We start from the raw sequence: 16,200 nt of genomic DNA, 5'->3' as shown, positions 1-16,200 counted from the left end.
AGGTCTCAGCCATGTTCCAGACAATGGAAACTGTCAAATATGTTACTATTAGATAAGTCCGTGGGAGATGGGGTAGGAGCTAACCTTGTTGTGCGTCATTGATAGGCTCGGAACTGAGTTACTGCATTCAGTCCTCACGACAGCTCTGGAAGATGGGTGATAGTGTCTGCTTAACAGACACAGAAACTGAGGCTCAGAGAGGCTCATTTGTCCACTGTTATTTGAGAACACGGCAGAACAGGGATCACAAACCAAGTCTGTCTGAATGCCAGAGCTCATTCTCTTGCCGCTCTGCCCTGCTGCCCCTTGCTGAGTTTGTTAATCCCAAATGAACTTGAATCCTTGAACCGTAAGTTTTTCTCAAGCTTGATCAAGCATCAGTTTCCCACAGTCCTAGAAGCCAAAGCAAAAGGAGCTGTAACAGGTTTTTAAATACAATTTGCACCAAAAAAAAAAAAAAAGAAAAAAAAAGAAAAAGAAAAGAAAGCCACAGCAACTTGGACAAAGTTCACTGGCTAAATTCCTTTCACCAAACAAGGGCCTTGTTAATTACAAAGAAAAGACAAAGATCCAGGAAAACAGCAATTATCTTAATTAACTCATCGAAATGGAAATACATTAAATAATTCAATTTTCCCCTCATTGCCCAATGGAAATCTCTTATACATTATTTAGCCAATACAGGGGTTTCTTTGTCAGTGCAAGTCGCTGCACTCAGTTAGTTCCCAGGGTCACTCCGTCAATTCCTAAACTGAACGCTTACACATCAGTGCAGCCCTTACTCTCAACCAGCCCTGAAATTGAAAACCATCTCCTACACCTCTACTGGAAAGCACCCCGTCCCTCGATCCCTGCCTTCTTTGATGATATATGCAGCCATATGTGATTTTTTAGGAAGAAGAAAAAGTTAATGCCATTGCTTTTTATCAAATAACAATTGGCATTCCAAAGTATCCACGTAATAGCAATACTCAGGAGGAGGAGATAAAAGCCCTAAAAGAAAAATGAAACTCACTTGTTTGAGACCCTACTGTGTGCCAGGCTCTTTCCCATTTAATCATTACAGCAACCTCAGATGGTAGGAATTATCAACCCTATTTCCTACAGATGAACAAACGGAGGCACAGAGAGATGAGGTAACTAGTCTGAAATCACACAGTGAGTACATAGCAGAGCCAGGACCCAAGTCCATGTTCTTTCAGCTGCGCTGACTGGGTGTGGTCAGTGTAGCTGTGTTCTTTGTAGCTTATCTGTATGGCAGGATTAAAATAGTATATTCTTCATAGGGATAGTGTGAGGTTCAAAATTTTAGTGAGAGAAAGTATGGAAAAGTCAACGTCTGACCCAAATCATAGCTGCTGCTGCTAATATTATTCTTTCAAGCAATATTAGTATTGGTATTTCAAGCAATACAAGTAGTTGCAGTACAAGTAGTTGCAGAGATGCTGTTTGGGCATGAAAGGTACTACCACCTGGGAGCAGTGGCAAGTAAACTAATCAAAGGAGCAGACAAAAGTTGTCGTTAACATAGGAATTAGAAGGCAGACCAGAAGAGCAGAATCAAATGTCAAGTCTGAGAGATCAAGGTATGAACTAAGAGAGGAGTCAGATCCCTGAGAATATCAAAACTGGGCTAGAAAGAGGCATGTAGAATGGGACAAGGGAAAATGGTTCAGCTCAGGCTGTGAACAAAGCAAGGGTACCAGATACCTATTTTTGGTGGATGTTTGCCATGTGATTTAGGGGTGGGCTGGCTTCCAGACCCAAGTCTCAACCAGACAGAAATACTGCCTGACCTACCTCAGCTGTTATGAGGATCAAAAAACTAAATCCTAATACTGAAAGTGAAAATACTTTGCAAACTGTGACACTCCCAAGAAGTAACGGTGTGCTATTATTATCATTATGCTGTTTCTCAACACAGGCTGGGGCAGCTTTTGCCAGTGCACACGGCTCCAGTGAATTTTCTGCTTTTAGCTCCATGAGGCAACTTAATGGATTCCAAAATCAAATGCACTAATATTTTTTTTAAAAAAATCAGCCCAGGCTTGCCTGTGACATGGGCTATTACTGAAACAAGTTTTAAGTTGGCTTTATCTATCCTCTCAACAGATTAAATAATACATCTAACATAAATATCACACACTTCAGAGAAACTTGACTTAAAGAGTTCACAATGCTGGGGAATCAAGGTTACTTTTCTTCCCTCAGCCCACAGGTCTGCTGGTAGGAAACCTCAAAGAAGCCTGTAATGCCGTCTACCTCTCCAGTGTGCAGCACCATTAATTTCAGACTTGGGCTCCTAGGCAGATGGCATTTGGTGGCTAAGAAAATTGCCTGACAAGCATGAGGCAGGTTCCAAAATTGGCTTGCTAGGTGGGCGAGAGCAACCAGCTTCCCTAAAGTTCATAGAGGGAAGTGGCTTGGGCGTCCCAGGGTGCCTTGTGACAGCCCCTGTCATCCTTGTGCTCGGGCCAACTACTGTGACACCCCAGCTGCCTTATCTCTGTGCGAGCTTGGGACTTGCCACCTAGTAGGTGCTCAGTAAATATTTTATCAATGAAATGTAAATTCAGGTGGAAAGGAGGTAAAGAAGGGCAGAAAAAATACTGTAGAGAGAAAAATGCTAGGTTTAAATCATAGCTCCAGCACTGTCAGGGCTCCCAGCAGGAAACAGAATTCAATTCGGATGGTTCACATGAAGAGACGTGGCTTCCAGTTGTTGCTTGAGGATGTAGAAAGAGCATTGTTCCCAACCTTACAATGAAAATAAGACAGACAAATGGCAAAGTCATGGGTTTTCCTTGAAATCCTTCTCTGAGGTCACAGGGCAACCGTCTGGCCAAATCCAAGGGGAGACAGAGTGTCACATCGCAGATAAGATGTGAGTACTAGCTGACCAGGGATAGAGGCAAGCAGTCACTGGCAAGAAGAGTTCAGCTTGATGAATTTACAAAGGCTAAGTGTGTACTGGGAAGAGAGTATGAAGCGCTTGGAGGCTGTGGAAACTGGGAGCATCCACATCCTCCAGAACGTTTCTCCACAAGCCCCATCAAGTACTCACAGAAGAGAACAGGAAGATGTTTAAGAAGACATCCCTTATGGTAGACCAGAGGGAAGGGTACAGCAACTGCTGAGGAAGGGGCAGAGATTTCTGCCTGCTCCACCCAGACCCTTCCCACCTGTTCTCCCATATGGAACAGAAGCCTTAATCTGTGAAGAGAAGGACAATAGACACTACCCTACCCTATCTTGAAAGCAGCCAGAAAATAAGGCATTTTGTACAGAGGAGCAAAGATAAGAATCACAGCAGACGTCTTATCAGAAACCATACAAGCTAGGAAACAGAAATGCTGAAAGAAAAAAAAAACCTGTCAACAGAGAATTCTATATCCAGCAAAAGTATTTTTCAAATTGAGAAATGTTATAGAGGAATAGGCAGGGATACAGGAACCAAGAAAGGATGGGAAGGCACCCAGGCACTAAAAACAGTGAGCAACCATCACCATCCCTCAGGCGGATGGGCAAGGCAGGGAAGGAATAGGATGTTGTTACTAAGCCCAGAGGGAGCTGTAACCATGAAGAAGAAGCCGTCTGGTGGAAGCTGTAATTGTGGGTGGGTGCACGCACCATTAGAATATGGCACTGGAGACAGAGAATAAGGAAAACTTCTCCCCTTGACCTCCGTCTCTTGCCATTGCCTACCATTGACTGAACCCAACCAGCAGCAAGCCAGCAAGGGGGCCCCGGGGAGGCATGGGTCAGCCCCTCTGGGCACAGAGAAGGGCAGAGAATGGTCTGAAGAGGGAGCAGAGAATAACCAGCACAGACACTGACTGGCTCTGTGACATTGTACACATGAGTGACAGAGCCAGGATTTAACCCCAGAGCTACCTGAATCCTAAGCACTTTCCACCAGATGCGCTGCCTCAAGTACAACATGAGTGAGTGATATGACCTCCAGTGGGGAGTGAGATCTTAAAAATCATGATGGCTAGAATTCATTGCTGGGACTTAATTCCCTAGGAAATGGGCAGCAAACACAAGTTTTTATTGCAGAAGTCAGAAAGTAGCCTGGCTCTGCTACAGTTTTAGAGGAACTAATGGTGTAGTGATGCCATCTATCCTAGTGACCTGAGGCCAAGGGGGCTGTTGGTGCACATGGGCTGTGAACGCTAATTATTTATAGAGGGTACAGTAGCCATTTCCTCTTGCTGATGATGGTGGTGTTTGAAACAATCATAGATGAAAGTCATAAAAATCAAATCTTTATTTTCCAACCAAAAAGTCCCCGATCAGCAAGTTTACTATCAGACAGACAATATGGCATTTTCCTCACCAGCCACACATGGTAAGTGGCATGAGATGTGAAGTATTGAGCGTGAAGAAGAAAGCCTTGCAGTGTGTGCGAAGATACTCTTTAGTGGGCCTCTTCTGAGAGCCAGGTTCACAGCCACTACATGAATCTTTTATGTATTTTCTTTCCCCGTTCTCCAAAGATGCTTTGGAGAAAATGGAGTGACAAAAAGTCAGTGGAAGCAAAGAATGAGAAGCCCATCACCTGGCCAGCTCCATACACCCGCGAAGTGGGGTTTGGCATCACTGCAAAGTCAACTGCAGTGGTAGCAAAGCAAAGCATTTTGAAGAGAAAACTGACCCACTTGAGATTTCCAAACATGATTTTTTTTTCTTTCACATAGTTGAACGCAAAGGTCTTGATTTGAAACAGCATCATTTTTATGGGAAGCTTGATGAAAGAACACAGACTTTAAGATCAGACAGACCTGACAGATCTGTAGTCCTCTGTTAGCTGTGTGATCTTAGGCAAGTTACTTATCCTCTCTGAGACTCAGCTTCACCGACTGTGAAATGATGCCCACCTCAGAAGATGGTTCTGAGCACAATGCTTGATACCTAAGATGTCCTCTGTGAGTATTTAGTGAACTTCCCCTTCCTTGCATGGAAGGTGAAAAGTAATAAGATTGAGTTCTTAGTTATTCTCAGCCCAAATCTTGAAAAAATAACAATAATATCTACTGTTATTTATTTATACATTCACTCATCCAAGAAATATGTATTGAGTACCTCTTTCTGCTGGGTCCTGCTTTAGGCACTAAGAATACAAACAAGGTCCCTGTCCTCATGGAGTTTATATTCTAGCTGGAAAAGACAGACAATAAGCAAGTAAACAAATAAACAAGATTAGTGAGGTGAAGACAGTCAAGTAAGATAATGTGATAGAGCTGAGAGGACCCATCAGGAAGGGTGACCAGGGGAAGCCTTGCTGAAATAGGAACATTTGAACTAAAACACGAGTAATCATATGAAATGGCCCTACCAAGATTGGAGGGAAGAGCACTCCCAGCCAAAGGAACAGTAAGTGTGAGCTCCCCAAGCCTGGCCTGAGCTTGGCGTGTTTGGAGAACAGCAGCAAATGTAGTGGAACACAGGAAGCACAAAGGAATAGGGTTCAAGGTGAAATCAGAGCGGAGGCAGGAAGAGGCAGGTCATTCAGCCAACGTTCATTCATATCACTGAGCATCTTCTACATGCCAGGCACTCTCCTGAGTTCTGGGGATACAGCAGTGACCAAAGTCCCTTCCCTCAGGGAGTTGCCATTCTAGTGGGGGCAGTCTCATGGGATCCGGCAGGCCTTGGAAGGAATTTGCATTTCATTGTAAGTGTTACCTTGTTTGATCTTCATAGTATCTCTCTGAAATAGGTATTATTATCCCTGTTTTATAGAGGAGAAAACGGGCGCACAAAAGTTATGTTATGTAACCTGCCTAAAATAATATCACTTGTGGTGGGGGTTAGATGGTTAGCAGAAAAACAGAACTGAGTGCCCACCCTCTGGGGCTGCTGGCTGGCAAGTGTAGAGCCTGGATTCAAAGCCTAGACCACCAGGCTTCAAGGACCTTCTTATACCAACTTCTGTTCCTTTTTGATCAAAAGGAGGCAAATTGGCCAGAAATTTAAGTAAAGCTGCAACAGACGTACCTAAGCCGTCATCCAGAAGTCATCCATCATGAGGCCAGGGTTTGAGGTAGCCACTTGGAATCCAGGGAGTGCAGAGAGAGACCTGTCCCCAACACCCTGCCGGACAGCACCAGCTGCCTTGCTCTTAGCAGCTCTGTAGCAGGAAGAGAAAGGGCCCCACCAAGGGAGCCACAGGGCAGAGGTCAAGGTCCAGAGGATGAGGACGGGCAGCGCCATCTCCTCCCCAGGCAGAAGCAGCAGCGTTCTGATGGGATAATCACATCAGAATTGATCAGGCAGCAGAGAGATCCAGGGGTGTTTCTCAAGCTCCAGAAGGCGCTGAAATGAATGAATAAGAGACGAGAAAATTCTATAAACTGGCTGTTCTGTTTGATGTTCATTTAATTAAGACATTCAGTCCTTCTAATGGAAGATGTGAGGAGTGGAAATTACTGTTTTTTGGCCATCTCATATAAAATAAAACCAGATTGTGAAGGCATGGGGCCTTTTCATTGTCTCATCTTCAGGCTCAATTTAATTATGTATTACAGGCCACCTTCAATAATAATTACAATTGGCTGCCTTTATGCAAAGCCTCTTTCTATCTTGGAGACTAAAACTCTGGGGAGATGACTACAGAGATTGCTGAAGTATTGTTTAGTGAAAGCAGTTGTTCCCTTATTTGTGCGTTCAGCAGATGCTTATCATGGACCGACTGTGTGTCCAGCCTTTGTCAGGTCCCGCAGAGGGGAGCATGCAAATGAATTACAGTCTCTCTTCGCCAACAGAGTAGGAAAGAGGCTTCCCATGTCCAATCATGCATTCATTTATTCGTTCAGGCAACATTCCCTGCCTGTCTTCTCTGTGCCAGTCCGCATGCTGGGGAAGCTGAGATGAACCAAGGGTCAGTCCACCACAGTCCCCTCGCTGGCAGGTGGGTGGTAGAATCCAGATTCCAAGCCTGGCTGCCTGACTCTACAGCTCTGTTCTGACTCATGCACTCTTGAGGCCAAAGCAGGACACAAGTCATACATCAGCTATTACAGTGCAGGGGACACATTCTGTGACAGAGCTGTGGCAGAGCATCACTGGGAGAAAAAGGGCCATGGGACCTTGGAGGGGTAGCATCTGAGCAAGACCTTAATTCAAGTAGTATCGAGGTGACCCCTAATTAATAATCTCTCTATTAAGTCTTACTGGTAAGACTCCAAAACTCCTTTTTAGGTATCTTGCGTGGTATAGTAAAATCATTTTTATCTGGTTAGGTCAGGAAGTTAGGTTAATAAAGAGTCTGTACATGGATAACAAGTGTTCAGAGAACCAAACCAGAACAGCATGCCCATCCCATGAGACTGTTAGACTGAAAGGGATCTTCCTGTTGATTTCAAAGATGACTCAGGATCTGACAGCACTGGCTTACTCATAGATCACAGATCCAGTTAAGATGACCAAGGCAGAGCCAGGTTTGGAGAAGTCTTGATTTGGGGCTCAGAAATTTGAGGTGCCCTAGTAATACTTTACTGAAAAGACTGAGAGGTTGATATTGACAGATGTCCTATAAGTGAGACTCTTCTATAAATGCCAGTAATTTAAAAGGTCCCCTTCCCCAAGGTGACCATGCTCAGGAGGCATTTACTTAGGTTGTCCCAGCACTTTTCTGAGTATGCAAATAATCCATGTTAATTGTAGAAAATCTTGGGAATATAAAATACATATAAAGAAGCCACTGAGATCACCTGTAATTCTACCTCCCAGAGACAGCCAGTGTAAACGTTTTTGTGAAATTCCTTCCTGTCCAAATTTCCAGCAGCCATTAAAAAGAATACAAGCCTCTCGCAGAGAGTCTCCAGGTCAGAGAGGCCTGCGGACAGACATTCCAGATCTTTACCCCAAGACACTCCTTCCTTCCTGCAGCAACCTTTCAGAAATCTCCCCCTCACCCAGCTCCAAGGAGCACTCTGTACCCGTTACCCTCCAGTCCAGTCCAGGTCAGGCCACACCATCACCCCACATTAAGCCAGACTGACCTTTCCTTACAAGACTCAGTACAAAAGAAGAAACCTGAGAGATCATGACAGGAGACAGGTTTCCAAACCCCTTCACTTCCCCTCAGAGAACCCGAAGGACTGATACAGCCACACAGCCTTGCCCCACCGAGCCCGGGCCTGAAGTATGTGGTGGAGACGCCTGCGTTGCTTGCCATCTTGGAAAGGGATTCCATTCCCCTTCCTCAGGCCTCCACGACAGAGAGCGTCAACTTTCCCACAGCCCCTTGGCTCTTACCCCAGAGTCACTCTTGGGTCAAGGACTGGGGTGATTTGTTCAAAAGACCTTCACCAGCACCTTCTCTGTGGCAGACTGTGCCTGGGACTGTTACCATTTGGGGTAAAGAGCACCTTGATCGGTATCAACCACCGCGACCGAAAGAGTTGGCAGATGGCAGACTCGATGCAGCATCCAAATCTGACCTTGAGCAGAAAATTGCTCAGCAAAGGCCTGCCTGATCTCACCTCCTAAGTCTCACCTGAAACCATAGAAGCTGCAGGACGCCAGGGTCCCATCAGGAAGCCAGGCCCAGCTGAAGGAATCATGAGAAGAGCCAGGATGGAGCTGAACTTCCAGGCCTTTCATTTCACCATGGTTAAAACCCTCAGGGCCCCAGAGAACAACTTTACCCCAGTATTAAAAGCCAAGCAGGAAAAAAAGTCCAGCGGGAGACCCAGAGTCCATGAGGGAGACATACAGCTGAACCCATGCTACTAGTCAGAGCATGAGTAGAAGTCAAAAATATTGGCATCCATGCGAAGAACTTTTTTCCCATTCACACACAAGTGCAAAAAGACTATTTAAACTACCTTTTTCCAGTTGAGCCTCCCATAATTATGAGTAATAACTAACAGGTGAATAGCCTACTCCCTGCCATCTCCCAACCACTCTGAGCAGGTAGGGAGGCACACACAACAGATACTTGCGACTGGACGGGATGGAAATGCTCATTGATGACAGAGAGGCAATGGTGGCTTGGAAGAAGATAGATCTGAGTTCGAATTTTGACTCTTTCACACCTATTAACTGTGTGACCTTGAGCAGGTGACTTCACTTTTCTGAGCTTCCTCCAAACAGGAGATAATATATACCTTTTATAGACTAATTGTGAGGATTAAATGAAAGATTGCATGAAAAGCGACTAGCGCCATACTTGAACACTGTATTGTAGGTATTCAGTTAAGGTAGGTGTTTCTTTTAGTAGCATCAGAAGAATGGTAAAGAGAATTAAGATTCAACTGTGATGCTTCAGAAAGACCACATCAGAGTGAAGCCGTGAGTTCTGAGCGCCGCAGATGCATAGCTGCTTGGTGCCAGATGTGAAATCTGGATGTGAAGGGGTTGCAAGAACCCATCTGTCTAGGCTGCTTATGTGTCCGCAGAATCCTGGTTTGAATTCACAGTCCCCTTTTCCAGAATCTGTGGCTTCCTAGGCAGCCCCATCTCTAGCACTCTTTAGGAGAAACCTGTGTAATCAGTTCTTGGGGGTTTTTAAAGAGGTATGCAGGCACCCAGTTTGACTGCTCAATTCCAGGAGTCCCCCAGCTCTCAGACTCTAGGTCGGCCATCTCACATGGGCACCATCGTCTCACCCTTCGTGGGTGAGTATTAGTTCATAGCGACAGGGCACTTCCACATCTTGCTCACCGTAATCCTGGGCCATGGGCAGGACAGGGGTTATCATCTCCACTTTATGGTATTAGGAAAGGAAGACTCAGAGAGGTAAGTCATTTGTCTACAGTTGAATACCAGCAGATGGAGTTGTATCCAAGGAGATTCAGGAGACTTGGAAATGTATCCAACCAGAAAGAAAAGCAGAAAGTGCAAAACCGTGGCATAAGGTAGAACATGCCAAGTTCCAGCAGTAGCACCATTCTGTTTCTGTTATTCAGAGCCACCCCTTGGTTTTCAGGTACGACAGCTTTGGCCGCCTGACAAATGTGACCTTCCCTACTGGCCAGGTGAGCAGTTTCCGAAGTGATACAGACAGCTCCGTGCATGTCCAGGTAGAGACCTCCAGCAAGGACGACGTCACCATAACCACCAACCTGTCTGCCTCAGGTGCCTTCTATACACTACTGCAAGGTAAGCCGGGTGGGGGCCTGGGAACGTGGAGGTGGGGTGGGGAGACCCCTTTAAAAGAGGATGACGTAAGAAACAAGCTGCGGCTGCAGCTGCCCAAGAACAGGAAAGCTTTACAACTGGTTTCTCTCCGTATTGCCACCTAATTTGCAAAACACACTGGCCTGAGCCCTGGAAATTCTCTCCCCCAAGCTTCAGGTTAGTATTTCATTGTCTCATCCCATTATCAGCAGAACAAAGGGTAGAGAATTCATTAGCCGCTAATCCAGGTGACCTCACTATTCTGCCATTCTAATGGCTCCCAGATTAAAGACTGACTCTCTGGTGCAGGCCAGGACAAAGGACAAGAATAACTACATCTAATTATGAAAGGGATTTGGGCTTGGCGGAGGCCTCCCAGAATCTCAGGTGACAGCGCTTTGTGCCTCTGCTAGGGTTCCAGGGAGAAGAGACCCTTCTCTGCATCTGTCAAATAATCCCTGATAGGAGCTGATCTTTTAGCTTCAGGTAAATCACAAAGACGACCCCTCGCTGTGAATTGTCTGCCTCAGTTGTTCTCATGGGGCGTGGTGACCCAGAGTGGAGCTTACAGCTTTGATGGACTTAGTAAGCATGAGAAAAAAAGAAGCCATCACTAAGGAGAACCCTGCCTCATGTTTTCTCCCCACCCTCCAGATGGCTTTTCATACTTTCAAAAGCTTTGACACAAAGTCGTAAGAAGAGCTTTGGGCTGGGAGTCAGAGTCCCAAATTCTAGTCCTGACTCTGCCACCCCATCCCCATGGCCCTCCAGTTTCTTCTCTGGGGAAAGAAAGCAACTTGAAGCCACGTTGAATGGTGCAGGCGGTGCGGAGAGCAGCGGTTTGGGGCGAGCAGACGGGGCGCTGATCCTGCTGTGCCAGCCCAACCCGGGTGGGTTGGGTGGCATCACTCTTCTCGGATCTTCAGTGTCTGGGTCTGGGAAATGGGGCAGAGGTACAATTCCTGCTTCCCAGTGTTGCAGGAAAACGGATGTGGGGCAGTGAGGAGGGATGTCCCAGGTCTCGGTTGAGCCCCCGGGACGTGCCCTGCCAAGTGTGGATCCCTGGCTTTGTGAAGGAGACAATTCAAGTGCGAGCCACAGTTGAGTAAATGTAGATTTATTTAGAGAGATACACACTGCATAGAATGTAAAACAAGAGAAAGGCAAGGGAAGAGGTGTGCGAATTGAATTGGGTGCTCAGATTAAAGTAAAAGTAGGTACACACTCCATAGACAGAGTGCGGGCTGTCTCCAAAGAGGAGGGAGTGAAAAAAAGCCGCTAGGGGTGGTGTTGTCAGTTTTTATGGGCTCAGTAGCTTCACATGCCTAAAGGTGGGACCGTTCCAACTACTCTGGGGTAGGGGCTGGGATTCCCAGGAATTGGGCCACCGCCAATTCTTTGGCCTTTTGCGGTCAGCCTTGGGGCTGTCATAGCACCTGCAGGCATGTTACAATGAGCATATAATGAAGCTCAAGGTCTACAAGAAGTCAAACCTCCTGCTAAATTAATCCTCAAGGCCAACTGGGAGTTGAATCTTCCACCATTTTGGTGTTAAATTGCTGTCATTCCTTGAGTGGCTGTGCCCTGCCCCCCCTCCGTCCTGTCTTATTAGGGTTGCTCAGACAGTTTCTTTAGACAACATACACAGAGTGACCAGCATGGGCCAGGCACAGTAGTGTTAACTCAGTAAGTACTTGTTGGATTAATTAACTAATTAATTAACAAGCACTTTGATTTACCGTAAGAAGATCACCATATCTTTTCATAGCCACTTTTACTCCCAAATGTAGTTCATTGCCTTTAAAAGAGCTCGAAGAACAATAGAGGTTCTCAAAGAAAGAGAAACCAAGCCTTGAAATTCCTTCCCCTCCAAGCATTTTTAGCAGTGGGTTGGGACAGACCTTAGGTATTTATGCTCTGGCTGGGTTATTGCCAAGAACAGGCACCAATTCTGAGCCAGCCAGCCGGGTTTCTGCCTGACCAAGGACAGTAGGGCCCCTGATGACGTGGACATCTTGTCTTTCAAGCCTATTTTCTTCCCTGTGGTTAAGAACTGTCTCCTCTAAGCTGGCTTTCAGTGTTTTTCTCAAAAGTTAATGCAGGGCTTCTTATAGTTAGGCAACTTTTTTTAATTCAAAAGTGCCACGTCTCCTCAGTTTTAAAATGTACCATCAATTTAATAACAACTTTTCAGGTGGGACAGTGGGGATACACACTGCTTAAAATCCATTTGAGGACTTAAGACACCTTCCAATTTCAGGTTACATTCAAATGTGAAAAGGAAAATTCCACCTGGAATCCAGGGAACGCGGTACCAGGTTTCCCTCTTTGGTACCTCTGCAAAGCTCCTTCCTCCTCATACGAGGCTCAGGTGCTCAGTTTTGCAGCCACCTCAGTAGAGTCTTTGTTAAAAAACTCTCGGTTTCATCTTATGTCTGAACTGTGGGGAGAAATCAGAAGCAGCCACTAATGAGCGGCAGCCTTGGGAAGTCACAGCTCATATGAAACGGGGGTCATTTGAGCCGGGCCTGTACAGATGCTGTTCCATCCACAGTCACCATTAATGGACATATGTGCATTCGGCAAGGAGCAGCTTTAAAAGATAAATTGACACAGGCTTTTTCACTGTTCAAAGGAAGTAAAATACAGATTGTGAGTGAATAATGCATAGCAAGTTGGAGGCAGATTTTAGAATTCTGTGTGTGAGAGAGAGAAAGGGAGAAAGATGGGGGGCGGGGAGGGAGTGGGAGAGAGGCGGGGAAGGAGTGGGAGAGAGACTGGCCAATCGGATGCCATGCTAGCAGGGAAGATTCAGTGAGGGCTGCCTGCAGAAACTACATCCTTACTGCTTGACCTAGCCTAGTATGTCTCTAGCTCAATCCAGCCAATGTTTACTGGACTCATACAATAATAACAATAAAGATAGCTAACATTTTATAGCACTTAATTGGTATGAGGTACATTTTATTATTTTATATCCATCGGCCTGTTAAATCCTCACAACCCTCTGAGGTATGTTTAATATCTCCATTTTCCAGATAAAGACAGTGAGGCATCGAGAGATTAATTAGCTTGTCCAAAGTCATACAGCTAGTAGGAAATTTGGATCCAGACATTCTCTAGAACACATTCTCTTAACCACTAATCTAAAGGCAAGGGGAACTGTTGAAGGACCAGGATCAGTACTAGAAGAGTTCACTGTGACAGGTGTGTGAAATGGGGCGGGAGAGAGAGAGGAGCGATGACAACAGTGACGAGCACAGTGCCAGACATGTAAAACTAGTAGTAGCTAGCATTTAACCTCACACACACTGTCTGCTAAGTACAGTTCTCAGATCTTCATCTTCATTATCTCACTTAATCCTAAGAGGTAAAGTACAATTATTCTCCCCAATGTACAGATAAAGAAACAGAGGCATGAGAGGTTAAGGAATTTGCCTAAGGTCTTGCAGCAAGAGAGTGGCAGAGCTAGGCCTGGAACCCGGGCAGCCTGGCTCCCAAGTCCATACTCTAAGTCTCTGTGCTGTAGTGCCTTTCACAGGAGGCCTTTCAGGATTTGAGAATTCATTCATTCACAGAGTGGTGAACCCTACACCCCTCGACTACAAGACCACTAGTGAGGCCCATAAAGAGGCTAAGGGAGGGGAGAACATTCATTCTGACCACAGGAACGAGGGAAGCTTTAGGGAGGAGCCTTGAAGGAGGGACTTAGGCTAGCATTTAGTAAACAGAGGGGCAGTGCCTACAGGAGCAACAGCCGAGGAAGGGCAAGAGGCAGGAGACTGTAGCACGAACTCGGAGGGTGTTTCCGTTTTTAGAAAAGAACAAAGTGTGCATTTTACAGCTGAAATTTACTTTTCCTCCAGAAGTTTCTTTTAGCTAAAGGTCCTAATTAAAATGTTTTAACTGGATTTAAAATTTAAAAATCAGATCTATTTTTAAATCATTGTCATATATAGAGAGACATATACACCCATATATGTGTCTATATATGACAGTGATTTAAAACACATATATAATATATATATTTGGCATTCTGTCATTGTTTTACATATTTGAGTTTTTACCTTGTTGTAAAGAGTGTTGTTGCCCTAGTGGGAGAGCCTTAATAATCCTACTTTCAGGAGTCTTTTTTGATTAAATAACCCAAAATGAAGACATTGATTTATCCAAAAAGCATATTTTTTTAACAGAGATATAATTCACATACTATAAAATACACCCTGTTAAAGAGTATAATTCAGTGTTTTTTAGTTTACTTACAGAATTGTGTGACCATTACTACCGTATAATTCCAGGAATTTTTTACCACCCCCAAAAAGAAACCTCATATCCATTAGCAATCATTCTGCATTCTCCTTTTCCTCACTAATCTACTTTCTGTCTCTACGAGTTGGCGTATTCTGGACATTTCATATAAATGGACTGATTCATACAATATGTAACTTTTTGTGTCTGACTTCTTTCACTTAGCCTAATGTTTATTTTTATTTGTTTATTTTTGGGGGGAGGGGTAATTGGGTTTATGTATTTATTTTTAATGGAGATACTGGAGATTGAACCCCAGACCTCATGCATGCTAAGCATGCATTCTACCACTGTTCTATAGCCTCTCCCCAAGCCTAATGTTTAAAATATATTTATTTGCAGTGTTATTTGTAATGATGAAAAACTAGAAACAACCAGAATATCTATTTGAAGGCTGATTAAATGGATGATGGTGTGTCCATACAATGGAATAGTATGCAGTCATTAAGAAAAACATTTATGAAAAATATTCAACAAAATAATACAATGATCAGTGAAAAACACTATAAACCATTTTTAGCTATAAATATATTCAGGAAATATCCTAAAATCTAGGAATATACCAAAATATTTACAGTGGTTTTCTCTGGGGACTGAGCTCATGGATCTCCATGTATTTTCCCAGTTTTCTTCAATGACAATGTTTTGTGTCTATAGTCAGAACAATCACCACATTTAAAAGCCACAGTACTGCCTCCGCTGTACACACACCTCCCTCCATCCTCAGCCCTCCTAAGCAGAGCTCGTCCCTCATGTCTTCCGCAGACCAGGTCCGAAACAGCTACTACATCGGAGCCGACGGCTCCCTGCGGCTGCTGCTGGCCAATGGCATGGAGGTGGCCCTGCAGACGGAGCCCCACCTGCTGGCTGGGACTGTCAACCCCACAGTGGGCAAGAGGAATGTGACACTGCCCATCGACAACGGCCTCAACCTGGTGGAGTGGCGGCAGCGCAAGGAGCAGGCTCGGGGCCAGGTCACCGTCTTCGGGCGCCGGCTTCGGGTGAGCCAGGCCTCCCAGCCAGTCTCAGCCTCTTGGGGCAGCTGGGTCCTGGAAGGGAAGGAAGGAGGAGGAATCTGAGAACTGGGTTCTGTTCTCGAAGCTGTTCCTGGGGGAGGAAGTGTTCCTGGGCCCTCCGTTTCCTCATCTGCAGAGGGGAAAGCAGATTAGGCAACTGCACACAGTAAGGGTCTCATGTATCTTTTCAGCTCTGTTGGTGGAAAGGTAACCGACTTTGATGTTCATCAGGCCGGAATTGAGTCTCCAGCTTCTATTAAAGATCTGCCCTTTAATCTTTAATCTCATAAAACTTCAATTCCGTTATCTATAAAATGGGGAAGATAAAACCAATTTACAAGTTGTACAAGGGTTAGAAATAATACATCAAGTGTCTCATTCAGAGTCTGGCACATAGTAAGTGGTCATTATGGGGGAGGGTATAGCTCAGTGGTAGAGCATGTGCTTAGCATGCACCAGGTCCTGGGTTCAATCCCTAGAACCTCCATTAAAAAGAATAATAAGTATTCAGTAATACCTATTCTAGTTGTCATTGTTATTGCTGTCCTTACTACTGTTACTGTTAGCACTTGCTAACATGTACCGAGATTCAGTGTAGCTCTTGTGGAACCTAAGTCACATTCTCGCTCCAGGCAAGGTGAGCAGTTGCTGCCAGTGGGTGGCATCTGCAGTCTGGCATCTCAGAGTGCTTTTCAGTGTGTGGATGCCCTGAACCAGCCCTTTCTCTGCCTCACTCCCATGTCTCTGC

At 45.1% G+C, this 16,200-nt stretch overlaps 1 protein-coding gene across 1 annotated transcript in view; it reads left to right on the top strand.

Moving 5' to 3' along the window:
- Positions 1–16,200, top strand: part of TENM4 (teneurin transmembrane protein 4) — a 2,614,134-nt gene that overhangs the window by 2,579,686 nt on the left and 18,248 nt on the right. The window contains exons 38-39 of the mRNA XM_032488752.1: positions 9,938–10,110; positions 15,202–15,437. Coding sequence (XP_032344643.1) covers positions 9,938–10,110; positions 15,202–15,437 — 409 coding nt within the window. The remainder of the gene's footprint in view (positions 1–9,937; positions 10,111–15,201; positions 15,438–16,200) is intronic.

The sequence above is a fragment of the Camelus ferus genome, chromosome 10 (genome assembly GCF_009834535.1).
Source record: "Camelus ferus isolate YT-003-E chromosome 10, BCGSAC_Cfer_1.0, whole genome shotgun sequence".
NCBI classification, from domain to species: domain Eukaryota; kingdom Metazoa; phylum Chordata; class Mammalia; order Artiodactyla; family Camelidae; genus Camelus; species Camelus ferus.
Note: the sequence above shows the minus strand (reverse complement) of the source record. Positions and strands in the feature narration are given on the sequence as shown.